This window comes from Cygnus olor, chromosome 23 (assembly GCF_009769625.2).
Source record: "Cygnus olor isolate bCygOlo1 chromosome 23, bCygOlo1.pri.v2, whole genome shotgun sequence".
NCBI classification, from domain to species: Eukaryota; Metazoa; Chordata; class Aves; order Anseriformes; family Anatidae; genus Cygnus; species Cygnus olor.
The window spans coordinates 4,164,139-4,185,237 of NC_049191.1; the positions used below are offsets into that span (position 1 = coordinate 4,164,139).

Consider the following 21,099-nt stretch of genomic DNA (forward strand, 5'->3'; position numbering starts at 1 on the left):
CTAAGGCCCTGTAGTGAGTCAGCTCCAAGGACAGGAGCAGACCTCCAATTGCTGTCCAGTTGCAAGCCTGGCACCGCAGAGGCTGGAGGGTTCATGACACCCGGAGCCCCCAGCGGGGCTGGCCACGGCCTCGGCACAGCGCAGGAGGCTCGGGAAGGTCTCGGGTTTTGTGGCGAGGGGCAAGGAGCCCGGTTTCTATGTCAGCTTTGTGGCAGCAGCACCGTACGGGCAGGAGGCCTGCGCTCCCTGCACTGCCACGGGGCTCAACCTGCTCTGAGCAAAGTGTCCCAGGGACGAGGGGAGCGGGGCAGTCGTGGCCCCCCTGAAATCTCTTCCAGAAGGGGCTGCTGCAGCCCTGGCGAGGTGTGAGCACGAGGGGACGTGCCCGAGCTTCCTCCACACACTCTGCCAGTGTCCGGCCATCCGCACTCAGGGATGCCTGGACCGGATACGGTTCCTGATTTACCCCCATGGGATTTTAATTCAGTCCCCAGCCCCCCCTGGAGCCCACGCAAGTGCTGAGCACCCCAAAGCTCAAAGTCAAGGGGCCCCGCGGTGCCGGACGGTCGCACACAAGGGGGACAGCTGTGGCCCAAGCCAGAGAGGAGGTGATAATCCCTTTTCCTAGCACAGCTCATTGGAAATAACCGGCACTTCTAGCACACTGGGCAATCGCATGTCTCAGCATATGCCATCCCTGGCCGGAATAAAGTTTAAAGCTACACAAGCAGCGAGAAGCCTGCAGCAAATTGGTTTTCGCTTGCTGGGTACGTTCAGTCATGAATAAAACACAAACACTGACAATTAAGCATCTCTCACTTCTTCCCCACAGGCCCCAGGATCCCATTAAACTGGAACATTCGCGTGCTGATGTGAATTCAATGTTTTAGAGCCTTTTTGTAGGCCCCTAAAAATACATTCACATGGGCTGAATGTTAATTATGCCTCTGATTTCGCTGAATCTCAGCCATTTTCGCTCCCCACTTTCCCCGCTGAGTATTTTTAGAGCGCTTGAAAGCTCCTCGGCACCAATCTGTTGCTGGGATCCTGCAGGGATGCTGCTCCTGGTGCCAGGCTGGCACCCCGTGTCGGGGACAGGGACGTTAGTGGGGAGAAATGCAGCCGAGCTCTGGCTGCGAGGGACCCAGGTGAGGCAGGGGGAAGCGGCCAGACCCCAGATCTGCCTCTGCATTTCTCTCCTGGAACAAAAGGGAGGCTGCAGCAGGATGCTGCACGTGGCACGGACACATCCAGCGGAGAGGGAAGTGGATTGAGCCTTATGGAAACCTCCTGCTCCTGCTCCCAGCTGCCAAGGTTTTGGTGAAGGGTTATTTGCCAAGGCTGAGCCGTGCCGGGTACCTGCTGCCACCCTCCTCTCCCTCTTCCCTCGCTACCTGGCACAAATATCATGGCTCTGCACAAACTGGGACTCATCTACTGCAGCTCTCCTCTGTGTGTGCTGCAAACCCCTCCTCTGCCTCCAGTGCAAACCCAGCAGGAGCTCAGAAGCAGGGCAGGCACAGCAAGACCTGCAGCACTCCTTTTTTTTTTTTTTTTTTCCATCCTGCTTTAAGCACCAACTGCTTTTTGCCGCAGCAAGAGGGCAGGAGGCTGCATCCGTGCAAGGTCCCAGTGGGAACCCCAGTGGGGAGAGCACTGCCTCACGCTGCTGGCACAAGAGGAGGTGCCCTAACAAGAGAGGGGCACGGATGGAGAGGCTGCTCGGACACCAGATGTATGCAGCACCCATCACGCCGCTGCCAGGACACCCTGAGCCACCAAGTCCTGCGGGAGCAGAGGGGACAAGGCAGCCCGGTCTCCGACAGACGGATGGAGAAGCACCTCTGGGTTTCTGCAAGCCCCATCAGGAGGAAATTCCTCCGAGACCCCGTTTCCCCCCCTGCCCTAACAGCGACCCCCAGCCCAGAGCGCGCACAGCCACTCGTGAGTCCTGCTTGGGAAAACAAACCCCACGGAGGCGGTTCCTCCGCTATCAAAGAACATCAAAACTATTAAAAGCAAGAACAGTTGAGTAAACATCAACCTCGACGGCCTAAGCAAACACGGAAAGGGAAATCTGCAAGTTAATGGTTTCTGTTCCAACGGTTCCTTGTCCGCATCACGCATCCTGCTCGTACCCTGCCTGGCGTGGGACTGCCCAGCCCCTGCCCAACAAGGCAAACACGGGGACTCTGCGAGCTCTGGGCTGGGTTAGGGCAGAAACCAGCCGGGAGACTGGTTTTCCAGCCTCACCGTTAACAAAGGTCGAGGAAGGACGTTTGGAAATCACGGTGCTTTGTATTAGAGATTAACCGAGGGCTGCTCCTCGCCCCAGCAGGCACAAGGCTCCCATCTCAGCTGCTCAAGGTCCCTCCGTGTGCTACCAGGGGGCACCCAGGCCGCTTTCCCCAAGGACCTCGATGCTGACGGATGCAGCACCACGTAAATATTTACTCCCAACCCAACAGCCTGGGAGAGACTCCAACCTACATGCTTTTTTTTTTTTTTTCCCTTCCTTCGCCATAACTGGGTTGCAGCAGTGCTGTCGGATGGGCGGGTGCCGTGCCTGGCATTATATAAGCTCTGTCCCACTGCGTCTGCTCCTTCTCTGCCTAACGACTCAAAACCTGCCACATCTGATCTGCCTCCACCTCCTGCCCAGGCCCCAGCTCGAAGGGATACGGAGGGAAAGGTGCTGGGAACCCAGCCCAGAGGCAGCACCCGTGGAGCACAGCTGTCCGAGCGACCCAGACCCCACACGAGCATTTGACCGAAGCGATGCTTCTTGCATTGCAGCTAAAAGAGGCGATCTGAGTGCCCCGAGCTGCTCACAGCCATTTGGAAATCTTCTCTCCAGGCCAAAAGAGGCCAATTTGCTGCTCTCGAAGCACAGGCCACTTGAGAGCTGCTCCGGGAGCTGGGAACCCGCTGTGAAAGGGGACCAGCAGCACCTCCCGGTGCTCAGCCCAGCTTCGTCCCACAGCAGAAAGCCCCCAGGACCACGGGCACGGCGTGCCCATGGGGTCACCTGCCCGCCAGCACTGCCCCATCCCACCCACCCTGGACTGCTCTCCCCTCTCGTCACCCCAGCCACTGCAGTACAGCTCCGTGGGGCACGGGATCCAAGGTCAGGCTTAGTCATAGCTCTGGCAGCGCTCCCCTGATTTAAGGACCTTTCCCAAAGCAGTGCAGAAAGAATGTTTTAATAGTGTTTTAATCAAATCCTTTAAAAGAATGCTTACGGCGAAAGAAAGGAGAAGCCTTTATGTGCTTCCCTGCCCCATGCCACGAGCTCCCACCCCAGGGACATGGCTGGAGTCTGAGCCACAAAACCTCCCCCAGCCCCTAAAAATCGCTGATGGTCAGAAGCCAAAAATAAAAAACACCAGGCTCCATTTTCACGATGTTTGCCAAGACCCGAGGCACCGGGGGCTGGCAGGACTCAAAGGCGAGCCCAGCCTTCAGCTTGCCCACGGGCGGCCCAGTGCTAAGCCCAGTTTTCCACCACTGGTCCCAGCACGACCTCAGCCCACGTCCCAGTGCCCGGTGATGCCAGCAGGGTACAAGGACACGGCGTGCCCGCCCTGGGGACCAGCGTTATCGGGTCCCAATGGCTCCCAGAGCTGCCACACGCTCATCTCCATGATCCCAGAGCCGGATTGCTGCGAGGCATTGCGTCCCCGCAGAGCTCCCCAAGCAGGTCGAATTTGGTGGTTAACGTTTCCTCCTTTCGTGGCAGAAAAGGTGGAGGGAAACCCACCCCACGTTTGGCTTGGCTGGTGTTTCGGCCGGAGCCCGACAAGCGGATGGAGGAATGCAGAGAGATGAGGCCGGGGAGCGGAGCTCCTGCAGGAAAGCTTTGCACGGACAGGGACCGGTGTGGTGTGGGAGAGGATCGGCCACGTTTCCAACCCGCAACCCCTCCGGAGGGCAAAACCCAACCTGTGCACGGCCCTCCTCCGCCACGGGCAGCACCGGGAGCGCCAGCAGCCACGAGGGGAGGCAGCACACGGCGCTGGCACGTTCACAGTTAAACGTCACGCTCCTGCGGCTTCACCCCCGGCTTCCCGAGTGCCCACGCACCGAGATTTATGGGAGAGCCACGCTGCTTCCAGGAGGATGTCTGCTAGCTGAGAGGAGGCACGAGAAACGAGGCCAGTTACAAAAACATCCCATTCCCAGGGCTTCAGAAGTCTACGAGAGCTGCTGCAGGCTCCGGCAGGCGTGCGGCAGCCCCTGGGGAGAACCTGCACGGTTATCGGGCAGGGATTACACGGCCCTTCCACCCCCTGGGAGATTTGTGCCGAGAGGACGGAGGTGAGCGCTGGGTTAGGCTGGACGAGGAGGCAGAGAGGTCCCAGTGATGTACCAACGCACCACGGCCATGCCACCGCACTTGCTGCAGCCCTGGGGACCCCACGGTGGGACCGGTGGCATCGTGGCTGGGGCAGGGATGTGCTGTGGGGTGTGCAGCGGTGCTGGAAAAGCCCAGGGAGAAGGCACCGGGCCGGGAAGGAGGCAGCGAGGGGGAGCAGGCACGCTCAGCAGGGCTGCCCTTCTGAAGGACACTGCAGAGAGCACCGGCTGTGGGAAGCACACGTGGCTCAGCAGCGCCAGGGCCCCTCCAAAAGCCGGTTTAACCCTTCTGGGCAGCGGGCTGGCAGCAGCCAGGTGGCTCCTGCTCCGTCAGCAAAGCCACCAGCGCGGCGGTGACAGATGCAGGGGGGTGCTGGCTCCTTCCCGCGTGACACGGGAACCGCGGAGAGCCCCGACACACGGACGCTTTCCTGGGCAAGCCCCAGATGAAGCCACCCGTGTGTCACCAGCCACAGGGGCCGGGCACTTGCGAAGCCGTTTCCCAGCCCGCCGAGGCACTGCAAGGGCCGGAGGAACGGAGCCGGGCGGTGTCTGCACGGGGAGGCCAGGGGACAGGACCGGGACCTCGGAGCCAAGAGGTGTGCGGGAGATTTCTCACAATTCCCCCTCCAGCAAACCCAAACCCCTCGCAGAGGAGACCTGCACGTCGGATCACAAAATCGGGTGCTGCAGTGGGGAAGGCTTTCGTACTCCGCATTTTGGGGTGGCAAAGGGCTGAGGATGTAGGAGCAAGCCGCAGGCAGCGCTAAAGCCCCGCGTGGATGGAGGAACAGAGCCCTGCTGCCAGCTCTCCTGCCATGCTGATGTCTCATTAGCTCCTGCTTTACCTGCCAACCGTTTTCCACAGCAGACCTCTCATGCTGCCGGGGCCCCACGTTCCCTCCCTCTCCACGGGTCCCCCCTGCCCCACGGGGCCATCACAGCACCGGGATGCCGGGGAAAGGCTGTCCCGGGGGACGTCCGCCCCGCGGCATGGGGCTGGCAGGGGACAAGGAGCCGGTCCCTGCGCTCTGCCAGCCCTTCTCTTGGTGCGTGGGGGATTTTGGGGGATTCACAGCCTGTGGTTGTAGAAACAGCTGTGATTCCAGTTCTCTGGTGTTCCTCCTCGCTGCCCTGCCTGCTGGGGCTGCGAGGAAAGGGCTCCCCACGTTGTCCCCACGGCACAGCAGCGCAGCTCCCCGAGGCCTCGCTGCTGGCAGCCCCTCTGCTCCCAGCTGCAACCCATCGAGACAGCATTTTGCAACCCGCCCCCGGGGGAAATAACCCGTCCTGCGCTCCCAGACCCTGACCGCAGCTCCAAAAAAGGAGCCGGACTCCTCTCTCCCCTGCGCAGCAGCGAAGCACCCGGCCATCCGCCGCCGCTGCCGTTGTCCAAAGATCAGCCAGGCTTCGCTGATTGCTCCTGGCCTGCAGCACAGCCTCCTCCCGGGATGTCTCATGGCTGCTCTAAGTGCGTCTGGCCTCTGTCTGCCTTGTAAAAGGGAGAGGATCCATCGAGCAGCCTGCACACACAGAGCAAGGAGCAGGGCACGGAGGGAGGAGACGGAGCCGCACGCACCCGGCCCCGCTGCCGTTAGCGGACGTAGCGGGGAAGTCTCCAGGGAAGGGGACGAAAATTGAACTTGCAGCAAAGGAATTAAAGAGCTGGTGATTTACACCTAAAAATAGAGCAGAGCCACAGCTCCTGTCACCCTGCAAGGGGAAGTGGGAAAAGCACGGCACTTAAATTACATCCATCGCGGCTCCCAGGCTCCAACGTCACCACCTGAGCCTCCAACCCCTCCGGCACACCCAACGGGCTCGCTCGGGGCCTGCCCAGCCCGGGCTGCTCGGTGGGGCTGGTCACAAACCGTGCTCTGCTCCGCCACGGAGCAGGCAGCATTTTCATGCAAGTCCAGGTCTCCTGAGGACACTTCTGCAGCTCCGGTGGGCTGATGGCAACGATTTGTGTTGGCTGGGGGAGACCTTTTAGAAAAGCATCCCATGGCCTCGACGCACAGAATGGAAATCTTTTGATCTTCCCCTCCAAAATGACATTTTCTGTTTAGAAGTTGACATTTAACTTCTATTTTTTAAGGTACAGGTACATAAAAAGCTCGCAAGCAGAACGATTTGCTCCAGATCAAACAAAACATTCCGTTCAACCCTCATTATTTTCCTGCCGCTAATTAGGAAGAAAAGCCAAGAAATGGGAACCTAATTAATTTATACTGCTTCTCGTGACTCACTGAGTTAATGCAGATCCCGCAGCGGGGCTGCAGGGCCAGCACCCACCCAGCGCTCAGGATGAAGCCGCCCCTGGCCTGGATCCCTGCAGGATCCGTCCCCCTGAACACAAGGTGCCCGGGCTGACTCCCAAACCTTGACGACGAGCTCAATTATACATATATGCCTCTAGAAACCATGTTGGTGCTGCACGGCAGTCAACAGCCATTAAGTCCCGTTGCTATTTGCTGCAGATACAGCCTTTATTTATTATTTTTTTTTAGGTCTGACGTTACCATCCCACAGCCCTTGCTCAAACAGCCGGTCCCACCGCACAGCCACTGAATCGCCCCTTGTTTTCCTTCCCTTCCCCTCGCACTGCAAACAAACTGGGGGCGACGGGAAGGGAGTTTGCTGTGATAGGAGATCAATAGGTGCCTGGCACAGCCTCCAGCTCGCTTAGGCTTGTGTGCTCAGCCCGTCTGCCTACGGCGAGGCAAGCGTGCATGAGAAGGTGACCTGCCCGGCCCCTGCCGCTCTGCAGGAGATAAGAACGACGTTGATAGAGTCAAACCCTGCATGAGTCAAACCCTGAGAGCTCCACAACCACCTACATCAAGGGAAGGCCTTCATCCCAGGCAAAGGGCTTACGGCGTCTCCGCATCTCGCCAGGAGGGGCTGGCGAGGGTTTTGCGGCAGGGCTGGTGAAGTCTGAGAGCCTGGCAGCTGCACCATCCTCCTGCAGCAGCACTTTGCAGCCAGCTCCTGCTCGTGAGCCCCTAACAAAGCCTCCGATGGAGGGGACACGTCTAGGCATCCTGCACCCCCGAGGCGGCTGGAGGAAGCACACCCCCGAGGCGGCTGGAGGAAGCACACGTGCTTGCCTTTCCCAGATCTCCTCTGGGGACCTTCAGGGAGCAAAGCCCACGCCTCACAATGGGGTAAACAGAGAAAATGCTGCAGCCAGAGCCTTCCTCCTCAGCAGGACGCTGAGTGAGAGCTCCTCGTGCCCCTTGTGCACCGAGGATGGGATCCAGAGCATCAGCACGGCTGGCCTGGCACACCGCAGGATCCAGGGACAAGGAGGACAGCTCAGAGCCGACCTGGGGTGAGAGGCTGTGCTATTCTGTGCCCAGAGCCTTTTAGAGAGGGTCTATGGAGCCATTTAATGCATTCTGGCTGCTAGGACGAGCAACAGCCGAGGGAACTGGCGATACCTGGAGCGGGTCTGGTGTGCCGTGAAACCAGCCGTCGCTGCAGGGCACCGGGGGCACTGCTCCTCTCCATCCCAGTGCCGGCCACTGGTGGGAAGGGCTCAGAGCACGAGGAGCAGCCCATGAACCCCACGTGAGTCCGCAACAGCTTGGCAGGGCAGGGCGAGGAGTCCTGGAAAGGGAAAAGCCTCTTCTGGTAACCCAGCGCCTACAGCAACTTCATGCAGGAATGTGCCTCTCATCCAGCCCGTGGTGCCAGCGCCTTGCCTTTCCTCGGAAGCACCCACGTGGCTCCCCCAGGGCTGCTGGCTCCGCCGAGGGCCGTACCAGCCGTGGCAGGAGTCGCCTGGCTCCAGGGGGATACAGGAGGGCCAAACTTTACGCCCTGGTGGTGCAGCCCCCTCCCAGCCACAGGCAGCGCCAGCAGAGAAATGCTCACGGATGATTAATGTACTGCCCCCCACCAGGAAAACACAAGGTTGTGTTTTAGTGCAGGGCTGGATTTGGGGATGCAGAAGGGTCCCGAAAAGATGAGCAGTCTGGGGAACGCAACCAAATGCGCCCCTTCATCCTGCACCAGCTGCAGGCAGGGGCTGCAAGCAGATGAGCCGCGCTCCCTGCCTGCCCTGACGTCCCTCCGTGCGTGCGCCCCCGCAGAAGCAAAACGCCCCCCTCGGCGAGGGAAGCCTCGTTCCCCCTGCACAGAGCCCTGCTGGAAGGTCGCAGGGGGTGAGGACGCTGCGCTCCGGCCAAATGAGATGCTGGTGCCTTGGGACCTTGACGGCAGCGCTGCAGTACTGCAGCGCAGGAGGAGGATGCAACGAGCCCAGGCACACGAGGCAGATCTGAATCATCTGCAGGCACCCTGGCTATCAGCCTGCCAGGATGGGTGCACCGCCCTGCAGAGAGCTGCTGCGTGCACTCACAAACAAGCTGCTTACGCAAACGGAGAGAGCGACTACGACGACGAGAGCTCTCTTTCCTGGGGCCCAATGCAGACCGAGCACGCGGGCACCCAGAGCCCCTCCGGCACGGAGCTGGGGACGGGTGCCTGCTGCTGGATTTGCAATTTGCCAGCTCAGCTCTTCCCCGCCTTTCTTCCCAGGCACCCGGCAGGGCACAGCTCAGGGAAACCCGCTGAGACCTTTGCACGGAGGATCTGCAGGCTCACAGCACACCACGCCTGGGGATCCCAGCAGCTTACCCGGCGCCGTGCCGCGGCACAACCAAGCACGCACCGGGGCTTTCCCTCGCAGAGCAGCGAGCCCAGCACAGAGCTGGAACATCTAGATGCTCAATCTCACCACATCCTCCCCACACCGGCTCATGCTCTGCAGGCGCTGGCTTCCGCACCCCATCCAGCTCGAGAGGATTTCCTGCTGGAAAACCAAGAGCGAGGGTGCCCCCGGCGAAGGCTGAGCTCTTCCCAAATTAAACCTTGCTGCCCTGACCAGGAATGTCTGCTCACAGCCAGCTGAGCCCGAGCACTCTTTAATCTTCCCTCCCCAGCCCGAAATGATACACTAATTAACCACGATGAACCGACATTAAACGCTTTGCCCCGCTGTGCTGCGCCGTGCCGCAGGCAGCAAACCGCAGCGGCGGTGCTGGTGCCCTTCGGCAGGAAGGGGCCCGTCCCGAGCCTCTGCACCAATTTACTGGCAAGTGCTGCCACTTGTGCCAACCTCAACCAGCCTGTGCAGGGCTCAGCCCTGCCAGCACCGCCCCGGAGAGCTGGCCCCGACACGGGGCATGCAGCACAAGCACAACGCTCGGGGGAGAGCAGCGGGACAGCCGCCGCGTGGGACGGAGCTGGCCTCCAGGAGAGGACAGGACGGCTGCCTCCGATGAGGCTGGGGCAGCCCAAAGCCTGCCCGTGTCCCACACGTCCTTGTCACCCGGTCGGTGGCACCTCGGCTGGGTTGACAGAGCGCTGCTGGAGCACATCGGGCTGGGCAGCACCAGCTCCAGCAGAAAGCATCCGTGCGCCGCAGGAGAGCACCGTGACGGTGATCCGCGGACAGGAGCGTTTAGTAGAAACACTTGAATTTTTTTGAGAGCAGGGAGAACTGCTGCAACAAAAGGCACGTACCCTCATTTTATCTCCGAAGCACTCACAAGAAATTAACAGATCAATTGGGAGTCTTTTACAGAGCTGGTATTAATTTCCTCTCAGCTGTAAAAAGGAAATGAGAAACAAAAGACATTAAATGGACTTGCCCGCGTCCCCAAGCGAACAGCGTGAGAGCTGGCATCAGAACTCAGCAGCTCCCAATTTCCAGTCCTATGTTTAGATAATGCCTCTCCTTCAAACCAAAAGGAAAGCCAAGGGCACTCTGCATGAGAAGCAGATATAAAGAAGGATCTACTCGCTATTACAGGAGGGACCCGTGGCGCCCTGGACTGTCACCCAACGGCTCCAGAATTTCAAGCAGGGAGGAAACACGGAGCCACCCGCAGATGCTGCTGGAGCAAGCAGTGATGCCTGGCATCTCGAAGAGCCCTGGGCTGCTTGGTTTCTTGAGGAGCCCTCTCCCAGACCCCGTGGGGCAGAGCTGTGAGCACAGCAGTGGCCCTTCGCCTCCCGATGGGAACGAGGGAGGCGTAACGCAGCCTCACCGGGGCTCCTGCTCGACGAGATGCTGTAAAAACCAACGTTCTCCTCCAGAGGAGCTTTGGAAAACTGCTCAAGGAAGGAACTGCTTGGCGCTAGGTGCCAAGCTGGATATGAAAAACCTCCACCGAGTCCAAGGTACCCCCGGTAGCCCCGGTCCTGCCAGCTCGGTGCCGGCATTCCTCTGGCGGGCACGTTCCCCGGCCGCTCCCAAGCCAGGGGCTGGGATTACCAAACCTGCTGAAAGCCTGCAGAGCGGCTCCACGCTCGTTTTGCTAAGGCGTGACCGTGTGAACCTTCCCCTGCCTGTGGCAGTGGTCCAGCAGCCGCTGGGCACGCGGGGCCAAAGCTCTGCTGCGGCTGCTGCAGGACTCAGGCTGAGCCCGCAGCCCCGTCCCGGGGCCGGTGGCATCGCACCGGCACGCTGGTATGGCTGGGTTCTTGGGGGCATGGCTCATTTACCCCAAAAGACTGAATTTTCTATATGGCAACAGCATCCTTATCTGGGTTTGTATCCTCCAGCCACATCAGAGAGGTGACAGCAGCTGGAGTAGAGCTCTTTGAGATGGCCCAATAAAAAAAAGGCTACAAAAACCGTTCCAGCTCCATGGAAAAGGGCCAGGAGCTAAACATAACCGCTCGGCAGCCGTATTTTTCTCAGACTTCTTCAGCTGCTGCAGCGTGCGCTGGATGCCACAAATAGCTGGGCTAGGAGGGGTCGGTGCAGCCGATCTGGCTGAAGCCGTGGGCTTTCTGCAATAAAACCGTCCACGTTACCTTTGTACAGCACAAAGCTGAAGCTCACACTGCTCCGTGAAGATACTGAACTGCTCTGGAGCAGAAGACACTCAAGGCGATGTTCGGAGACTGCTGGTCACCCAGAATAAGACTGCAATCGCTCTCCCAGCTTCTTGCTTTCAACCACACGGTGCAGCATTTAATAACTGGTTCCTGCTGGCCCTTGGAGCCCCAGAAAGAGTTAAACCTGAGCGAGCCCAAGGTGACCACTGGTAAACTCCCCAGGCAGAGCAATGCCAATCGCCCTTCCCAGGAAGGGCAGATTTCCTACCAGGAACACGGGCAGGAAAGACAAACAAAAGCTTTTCAGGAAACAACCTGCTGGTAGCCACTGCGATCAGAGGGAGGATGCGATTGCAATATCTCCCCGATTACTACCGGACTTCGCGAACCGAGACAAAGCCGCGCCACCTGCAGCACACGACGGCGGTGAGCCGGGAGCCAACGCGAGTGTCCAGCCGCTTAGCCTCTTCCTGAGCTCCCCGCGGGAGCTGCCGTGACGCAGTTTCACGCCAGGACCCGAGGGGCTGACGAGTCCCAGGGGCCGGGAGCCACCTCTTCAGGCACCGTTTCAGCCTTCCTGTGCTGCGACAGGGTCGGTCCTCCAGCATCCTTCCCTAGCAGGAGCATGCACGGTGATATTTCGCGCCCAGCCAACCTAATGTACGTGCTCCTGGTGGCAGATGCTCTCTTTTCTACGCGGCATTTCACAGGCACGAGGAGCCCGTACATTACCCCAGGGACCGGGACTGCAGAGGGAAACTGAGGCTGGATACTCCAGCTCTCCTGTTTAAAGGTCTGCGCACGCTTAAGTCTGTGCCTGTGGCATTTGTGCTGCTAAAACCTCCAGCACCAGGGCGAGAAGCTGCCTGCTGTATGGATTTGTCACTAAGATTTGGCATGTCGTGACTCCTAAACGCAGAGTAATTCCAAGCCCTGAAAAAACCCTGCTGTAAATCTCCAAAAGGGAGCCTGCTTCTGCAGATGTGCCTCCTGCAGGCTTAATAGAGAGAGGGGAATGATTTCTCTACCACCACCCACTATTAAGTGGAATTCAAGAGCCGTCCCTCGAGGCTGATTGTGTTACGACTTTCTGGAGACAAAGACCATTGCATGCTATGATGTTTATGAGTCACTCCTGGGCAACCCGAGGAAACGCATTTGTTCCCTTCTGATTACGAGAAGTACTTTGTACTCTTCAACTTTCCACTCCGGGATCTCAGAACATCGCACCAACTTCTTGAGCCTTCGGTCAGCCCTGTCCCCATCACATCCATCGTGCTGGGGATGGAGCTAGCATGTGGGCCAAGCTCTCTTGGAGGCAACCCCGAGCCACGCGGTGACGTACCACCAAAGCAAAAGCTGCCCAATTTTCACCACGTGGCTGTGAGCAGCGATCAATCTTTGATCTCGCCTTGGCTGAGCAACCCGCAGCAGCAACGTGTGTGTGCGTGCCTGCCTGCAACGATTTTAATTTCAGTTCTTCGTTCCCAAGCAGAAGCACGCGGGTGTTCTTCTGCCCGAGGACAGAGCAGGAGAACAAAACACCACAAGATATCCCTCCCTCAATTAATACACAACTGGTAGGTGCTGGAAAATTAGAGAGAGAAGCGAGATACCATCAAGCATCACGTAGAATAGGCGGCGATCGTACGACTCGCCTCAAGCAGCAGCACATCCGTGGGCAGGAGAACCGAGCATCGACACTTGGCCAGAGCCAAACTATGGCCACAATTCCCCTTCAAAGCTTCACTTTGAAGCCAGCCAGCAGAGATTTCAAAACCCCAAGGCTGTTATCAAGCTGCACCAGAGAGAGAGGTGCACCAGAGAGGTGCAGCTCGGCTCTGGCACCAGAACTGGAGCTCCGTCTCGGCTCAGCTAGCCCTTGTTTTCGTGGAGTATTCCTGATGGATTTGGTTTTCTTTGAACAAATTAAGCCTTGGGGACACAAAAAGAAAAAAAAAGAAAGTAATCAAATGTTTACGAGGCAGCTGCAGTAATTCATCTTCATCATTGCTTGCTTAAAGTTTCCTCTTTCAGTGCCCACAACCGCATTCAGAGAGCGCCTGCTGGGGCGATGCTCTTGGCGCAGGACTGCCTCCTGCACGACCCTGGGACAGCCCAGAGCCAAACCCCAGTCCCCTGAGCTCCCCAGTTCCCCTGAGCTCCCTTGCAGACAAGGAGCTCCGTTCCCTGTGCCGCAGATACCCGTAACCCAAAGAAGGACCCTCTCCCCTTCCCTCCAGCTCCAGCCAGTTTGCATTTCTCTATGAATGCTTCGCAACCTGTTTTGCCACGCTAATTGAAGGCAGCAGACTACTTCTCCACCCCACTAATTTTTAAGGGATCTCTGGCAGCTTTGGGTATTATGGATAAGCTGTGGCTGCGTGCCTGAGATGTTCTGGGGTAGAGGACATCACTGAGACCATCTGACGCAGGGTCCTGAAAACCAAACAGGCCAAATACCAGCTCCTTCTGCTTCTACCCCCAAACCATCCCAGGTCTATCTGAGGTCTCAGGGGAGGGACAACTTCCCTACGTGTCCCTGAGAGCTGGGCCACCGCTGGTCCAGGCTCTGGCCATTGCGGGACTTTGCCAGTCAACACTCACATCCCAAATCCCACCTGCAAGCTTTGTGGGAAGCTCGCCCTTCCCCTGCCCCTGGCACAATTAATAAATGGGACAAAACAAAAGCTTCAGTTCCCGAACGGCCTTTGGGTTCAGAAAGCACAGCAGGTGACCAGGTCCCCGTGCAGGGGAAAGTCACGATTGCAAATCACGCATAATTCTGTTTTAATGGTCATTATGCCTCGCCGGGGAGGTCCGGGCTGTGATTAGCAGCACTGCTCTCACAGGCGTGTTCATCTTTCCCCACTCCATCACCATCCTGTACTCCACAGCAGGAACCTTTCGCTCTTCCAGCCTTAATTAACGTAATGGTTTTCTCAGATCCACGGAGGGAACAGTTTGGATGCTTTTTTTTTTTTTTTTTTTGCTCAGACATCAGCAACGGGCAGACCAGGAAGAAAACAACACCGTGGACGTTCCTTCTGAGATGGCAAACCAGAAAGGGAGAGAAGGCAAACCACAGCAAGCGCTGGATCATTCCCCGACGAGGAAGCCGAACGCAACAAGTCTGCATTAGCAGAGGCTGTTTAAATTCATTAGCACGACAATTTACACTTGGGTGGCACCAGCTGCATCAGTACTTCAAGCTCCTTCCCTTGGTTATTCACCAGGCCTCAGTTCCCCTGCAGAACAGCCCCCAGCTCGCCGACAAACGGGGCGACGCGTGCCGGGCTTTGGGGCGCTCTCAGCCCGCACGCCTGCCCGCCAGGCTCCCGCCTTCGTATTTGCAGCCCCTGCACATAAGGAGCGGGCAGGCTGTAGGACAAACCTTGGGCTCCCCGAGGGAACCCACATCAGAGTGCCCAGACCCAGATGACAGAGCCCACAGAGCCTGCGGCAGCCCAAACCCATCCCAGCGGAGCGGCTCTGCCATCGCCCGGCCCCGCCGTGCTCCCGCGTCCTCGCCCCACGGAGCCTGCGAGCCCTGCCAGGCAGACGGCGAGCAGAGATAACTCCCAGATAACGGGGAGCAGAGATAACTCCGGGCGTGCTCTCGCCACGCGTCATGCACACGTATTTCCGACACGATGACGAAGGCTGAAGCACGTCCGAACGTTTCTTCTCGTCTCCTTCCCGAGCCGTACAAACGGCATTGCTCTCCCGGTGCTGTCCCCTCGTGTCCCGTCTCAGGGATGAATTTCTGCACCCCAAACCTGCTGCTCCCCGCTCCCTGCCTCCAGCACAACAGGTTTGCTACCCGGCTCATTCACCCCAACAAGTCCTCGCCCCCAGCTTTCAGGTTTTTGTGAGACCTCCGGGGTGGCCCCTCCAGGAGCACCCAGCCCCAGGAGACGGATGCGGCAGGCTGAAAACCAGAGGGTGGCATTTGAAAAGCGCTCAAGCGTTTTAGCACCCAAGTCTGGCTGTCAGACTGCAGCTGTCAGCCTCTAAAAACGTTCCCTCGCCAATTTGGAAACCGTCCCCGCTCCTCCGAGCGCAGGATCCGACCCGCCGTGCCCACAGCTGCCCCCAGCCTCCGCCAGGCTCGCTCTGCCCACAACCCAAACGTGCGTTGGTCACGTTTTGCTCGTCTTTTTCCAGCTCCTATCACCAGCCCGCAGGCCCCGGGGACTTCCTTAATCTCGTTCCTCTCCAGACACCAGCAGCGACAGGGACGGCCAGCCGGAGCTGGCCAAAGGCAACCAACCGCCCCCGCAGCGCCGCCGCTGAACGCAGGAGCTTGACCCGCTGCGTGCCTCGTGCCCTGCAAACGGTGCTGAGACGTGTCACCAAATCCCAGGGCTTTGGGCTCCCTCTCTGCCAGGACAGCTGGCTCTGCAGGGACACCCTCCCCAGGTGGCTTTAGGGCGCTCTGACAAGGACAGGGGCGATGAGGGGCCATTTTCCTGCAGGCACCGGGACGGTGCTGGCTGCTGCCAGACAGGCCGTGAGAGACGGAGACACCCCGCACAGCCCCGGCCCAGGCACACAAACAGAGCAAGGGCTGCAAAGGGGGCAGAGAAGGCAGAGCAATGACTCAGTGATTACTACGGGCTCCAAGCAGAGCCCGCTCCACCGGGCGCTGAATTAGCGTCTCGCACGCACCAGCGAGCAAAAGCAGGGCAGGAGAGCTCGGCCACATAGTGCTGCCTCGCAGGTACCCTCTGCAGCAGTCCCTTGTGCAGACGTGTAGGAAATAACGTCCCCGATACCTGCTTGAGCTGCTAGGTGCAGCGGTGAGGCTGCTCCGTGAAGGACCGTGGGGACCTGGGAGCTCTCCGATGCAGGAGAGCCACTTGGTGCAGCTGATCCTACAAATAACACGGCCGTCCTCCATCAGACCTGGCCCCAGGATGGAAATGTGACTGCTGTGCTTTTCTGTTTTAAAAGGCAGGACCTGAGACGGGCTTTGGGGACGCAGCTAACCCCGCAGGTGGGCAGGAGCGGGTGCCGTGGCTGGTGGTTTGCAGCAAAACTCCGACCACCAGGCCCCAGGCCGGGCCTGGACGAGCCAGCGAGGGGACTGCTCACCACAAGCGGCTGTTTACAGCCCTGACTCACTCCTTCCCTTTCCCCCGAAACGGAAAAATATTTACAGCTGAACCCGAACGCTCCTCATCGTCTCCTGGAGCTGTTGGAGCTGAAAGGTCGTTCCCCTCTGCTGCTGGGCTCAGGTCCTGTCCAGCCGGTCCTGTGCTGGGGACGGCACCCAGCCCTTCGCCACCCACTCCTCCAGCGCCCTGCAAAGGAAACCCTCCCGGTGCCCTTACAAAGCCCTTGCAAACAGCCTCGAGGAGGTGAGTAAGGCAGCAGGGAGGCCGGGGACAGAGGGATTGGGACGTGCCGTGGAGGTCTGACGTCCTGGGGACACGCAACAGGCTGAGGCAAAGTCTCCTAACGCTGCTCCGCTCCTGGCACGGTCACCGCCAGATGTAGCCTGCACGTAGCTGGTGGGGCGTTGGAAAAGCCTGGTCGCGTCTGTCCCTCCCCCCCCTTCTCCTCCACAGGCTGAAAATACTGCTCGAGCACGAAGGGAAGCAGGCAGCAGGCAGCAGCAGCCGTGCCCTTCCGCGCTGGGATGAGGCAACACAGAAGCAGCCCACGCCTGCGAGACACGCGTCGGTCACAAGCGACATGTCCCGTCCCAAAAAGCGAGGTGCAGGAGTGAAATGAGGGGATGAAATGCCTTGAAGGGGTGTCCCCAGGCTCCCTTTATGTCTCCCTTGAAGCCCCAAAGGCTGTCTGCGAATTACCCAGAGCAATAAGGAGAAACTGAGCAACAGGACGAGGGTCTGGCTGCATCTCCTGGCACTCTGTACGTGCTTCCGAGCCCCTGGACTGCCTACGCTGTGTGGTCACCCTGTGTTACCCCAGGTGGGGACACCCAGAGGCCACGTGTGGGGCTGAGACATGGCGGTGGCTCTGCAGGGCGCTCCTCCACCGTGCGCGGCTCCACCACCGGCCCACCCAGGGGCATCCTGAGCTGCAGGAAGGGGAGGTCGGGAGGCACTGAGCCCTCACGGGCAGCAAAGGCCAGGTCCCAGCCCAGGCTGCCTGAATTCCTGAATTCCCCTGTGTTGAGGAAAGCCCCTCGCTTTTCCCCCGCACCGCTGCCTGCTCCCGGAGCATTGAGCCGCGTGCGCTACCAGCGCCTGCGGGGGAAACAAGGCTTGTTTTGCTGCTCCTGCAGAGCTTCTTCTGATGCAGGACAGGATGGATGGGGCGAGTATTTAGATGTGGAGCGGCGAGACATCCGTGCAGGTCACAAGCCGAGGGAGCCTGAATATTCGGCTCTACCAGCAACGTGGGAACGGCACGCCGAGCCAGCCCCGCCGTCCCCCTCACTCTGACGCAGTTTCAAAACCCTGGGGAAGAGGACGATGCCCCGTTACGGCTCTGCTGCCAAAGCCCCTGCTACTTCGGTAGCCGAAGGTACGGTTTTGGCATCAGCAGCATCCCTGCAGAGCACCTGCCATCCTTGAGGGACCCTTGCCAGAGTTGCAAGGCAGCTCCTAAAATACTCCCCATCACCGCACAGCCCTGCGCAGTACTTTTAATGTGAACAAACCAAGCTCAGCTGACGACCAGAAATAACTTTCCATGCAACGCAAACAAACCCTAACTTCAGGGAAGGCTCCCAGAACAGCTTCTGGCTGCCCAAGGGGACATCCCCGTGCCCCACGGGCCCTCCGCTGCTCACGGGGGGCATCGGGCAGCGAGCAGAGGTTCCCAAATTGTGCCCTGAGTTCGGCCGAGAGCAGGGCCCTGGCTGGACAGGGGCCAGCCGTGTTAGCCCCTCCTTTCTCCTCCGGCTTCCGCACAGATACTCCTGATTTCATCACTCTTTACTCCCCGAGACAGACAGCAGAGAACGCGGTGCAGTAGCCCCGAACAGCTAGCAGAGGTCGCTTAACATATGCTAGGTGAGGCATGGGAAAGAAGATTTCAGGGCCGCGTTTCCTGCGGCGAGGCTCCGTTCAGCTACGCGCGCTTTGAAGCATTTTGCTCCACGGGGGAAGCCCGGAAGGGATGAAGCCCGCGTGTCCTGCCTCGCCGCGCCGCTCTGCTCACCCGGGAAGCCTCTGGGTCGGAAACGTTTTCACTCGTTTGCCTACGCGTGAATAAAACATGCAGGAGGGATTAGGAAAATGGGGTTTTACCGGCCTGTGCACTCTCGCAGCAGGCTGGGAATGGGATGAGATATTTTAGGGGAAAACTTAGGCAGGGAGTGTCTGCGCTCCTGGCCGTGTCTGGGGTCTCTGGGACCCACTGGACCAGGATGGAGCATGGTTTAAAGTGAGCACCCGAGGGAAATGTCCCTGGCTGTGATGTCTCAGGACCCCCAGCAAGATTTCAATCCGTTGCAGTGCTCCAGAAGGAACACTGCTGCTAGGGCTGCTACGGCTCTGATGGTAATTAAGGAACAAAATTAAGACAACACAGATCCTCCCTCCCTCCCGTCGCCCACTCTAGGGCTGGGACGGGCAAACATTTCACCTGCCCTCTCGGCTTAATCGCAGCCGAGAAATCCCCGGCTGGAGCGGGGCCAACGCGACCTCCCGAGGTCTGGCCCTCGGGTGCCGGCGGGCGCGAGGCGGTCGCACCGCGGCACGCCGTCGGGCGGTTCGCTCGCTATCGATCCAGCTGCAGAAGTTTGGGAAACACTCGGTCAACACCCGCCGGCCGCCCCGGCACGCCGCTGCTTTCCCGGAGCCGTCATCCCGCGGGGTCTGCTCCCAGCCCGCTGCCCCCGGCCGCTCGCCACCCTTCCCGCACGGATCCTCGGGGGACATGCCGCAGCAGCAGGGGGTTTGGGATGCCCACCCCGCTTCCCGGGAGGAAGGGGAGGCCGAAGCAGGGAGAAATTGTAAGTGATTTCTCCAAGCTTACAAGCTTACAAAAGGCGTCTGTGGTTCGGGAAGGAAACAAAGCAACGAAGCCGACGCTTCCTCCCCGGTGCTGCCTGCCTCCCAAATGATGTAAAGGAAACCTAAAACGCCCCTTGCCCGAAGAGGGGATGGTCAGCGCTCGGGGAGCATCTTCGCTGATGCTCTGGGCATCAGGACAAGCAAGCCTGCCCCGACTGAGGGGGCTGGGGTGCCCGCTGCGCCGGCTGCCGGGCCTGCAGCAGACACAAGGTCGCCGGGAGAGCGATGAGACCCCCGTCCTCGGGTGCCCGGGGGGCTGCCCGGGGTGTGCAAGGGGATTCGCCCGGGGATGCTGCCCCGTCCAGCCAGGGGGTCGCACCCGGGACGCTCCGGGGGTCGCACCCGGGATGCTCACAGCACCTCCCCCGTGAAGCCGGGGGGTCCCTCCCGGGGATACCGTGGGGCGCCCACCCCGGGGTCGCTCGCGGTGGGGACCCTTCCCCTCAGCCAGCACCCACCGCCGCCAGCACCGCCGACGACGACCTACCCAGCTTCATCAGGCAGGCCAGCAGGATCCAGAGGGAGATCTCGAAGGGGATGCGGACGTGCGAGTAGTCGATGCCCAGCACGGGGAAGGCTTTGCGGGGCTTGGCGTGCCCCTCGCCCGAGTGGTTGGCCGCCTGCTTGTTCAGCGGGTGCATCTCCTGCGCCGTGGCCGGCGGCGGCGCGGCCGTGATACCCCCGGGTTCCCCTCCCGGTACCGGTGCCGGGTGTCTCCGGGAAGGCTCGGAAGCCAACATAGGGTTGGCCTGCAAGCCCTGCCCGGGTAGCAGCGAGCCCAACAACACCAGCAGCACCCATGGCAGGAGGCGCAGGGCCATGGCGCAGGGCGCTGGGCGCGGCGGGGGCTCGCCGGGGACCGGGACCCACGGGCGGTTCGGGGTCGGAGCAGCCCCGGCGGTAGCCTGCGAGGGACCGGGACCGGGACCGGGGCTCGGGCGGCGGAGGAACGGCGGAACATCCCCCGGAGCGGCCGGGGCGGCCGCGGGGAGGAGGCAGGGGCGGAGGCGGCCCCGCAGCGCCTGCGGAATGCAGCGCCCTGGGCACGGCGGCGGGGCCGGGCCGGGGGCAGGGCGGGGAGGGGCGGAAAAAGGGGGGGAAAAGGGAAAAAAAAAAAAAAAAAAAAAGGGGAAAAGGGGGGGGCGGGGGGTGGGAGAGAGGGGGGTGCGGGGGTGCGAGGGGGAAGCGGGGGTGGGTGGAAAGGGGGGTGTCGGGAAATGGGGGGTGCAAATGGAAAGGGAGGTGCAGATGGAAAGGGGGAGCTGCAAAAGAGGGGTGCAAGCGGTAAGGGGGTGCTGGGAAATGGGGGAAGTGGGGGGGGGGTGGGAAGGGGGGGGTGCTGGGAAATGGGGTGCAACTGGGAACGGGGGGCTGCAAAGTGGGGGGTGCCGTGACACGGTGCCAGTGGGAAGGGGGAGCTGCAAAGTGGGGTGCAACTGGGAAGGGGTGTGCTGTGAGATGGGGTGTAACTGGAAAGGGGGGGGGGGTGTTTTGAAATGGCGCAACTGGGAAGGGGGCACTGCAAAGCGGGGTGTGCTGTGAAACGGGGTGCAACTGGAAAGGGAGCACTGCCAAGCGGGGTGTGCTATGAAACGGGGTGCAAGTGGAAAGGGGACACTGCAGAGGGGGGTGCCACCGGAAAGGGGGCATTGCAAAGTGGGGTGTGTTGTAAAACGGTGCAACTGGAAAGGGGGGCACTTCAAAGTGGGGTGCAACTGGAAAGGGGGGTCGCAGGGCTGAGGGGCGTGCTGCAAAGTGGGGTGCAGTTGGAAAGAGGGCACTGGAAGGGGGGTGGGGGGGCTTTGCAAAGTGGGGTGGATACCGCAAAGGGTGTGCACAGGGGCAAGGGGTGCACTGCAAGGCGGGGCGCAGCTGCAAAGCAGGGTTAGAACCC

The 21,099-nt window shown here is 60.1% G+C and overlaps 2 protein-coding genes across 2 annotated transcripts in view; one reads left to right on the top strand and one right to left on the bottom strand.

Annotated features, from left to right (window-relative positions):
• SLC9A1 (solute carrier family 9 member A1) overlaps window positions 1–20,245 on the bottom strand; it is a 30,687-nt gene extending 10,442 nt beyond the window's left edge. The window contains exon 1 of the mRNA XM_040534971.1: window positions 19,693–20,245. Coding sequence (XP_040390905.1) covers window positions 19,693–20,026 — 334 coding nt within the window. The 5' untranslated portion in view covers window positions 20,027–20,245. The remainder of the gene's footprint in view (window positions 1–19,692) is intronic.
• On the top strand, window positions 214–18,417 carry LOC121058865. Its single transcript, XM_040534972.1, has 2 exons — window positions 214–16,574; window positions 16,785–18,417. Exon 1 carries the CDS (start codon window positions 8,306–8,308, stop codon window positions 9,272–9,274), a length of 969 nt encoding a protein of 322 aa, XP_040390906.1. The 5' UTR covers window positions 214–8,305; the 3' UTR covers window positions 9,275–16,574; window positions 16,785–18,417.
• Window positions 20,246–21,099: the final 854 nt, after the last annotated feature.

Bases quoted from the DNA above. Each gene is read 5' to 3' on its own strand.
- LOC121058865 (XM_040534972.1), top strand. From the start codon at position 8,306: ATGCAGAAGGGTCCCGAAAAGATGAGCAGTCTGGGGAACGCAACCAAA.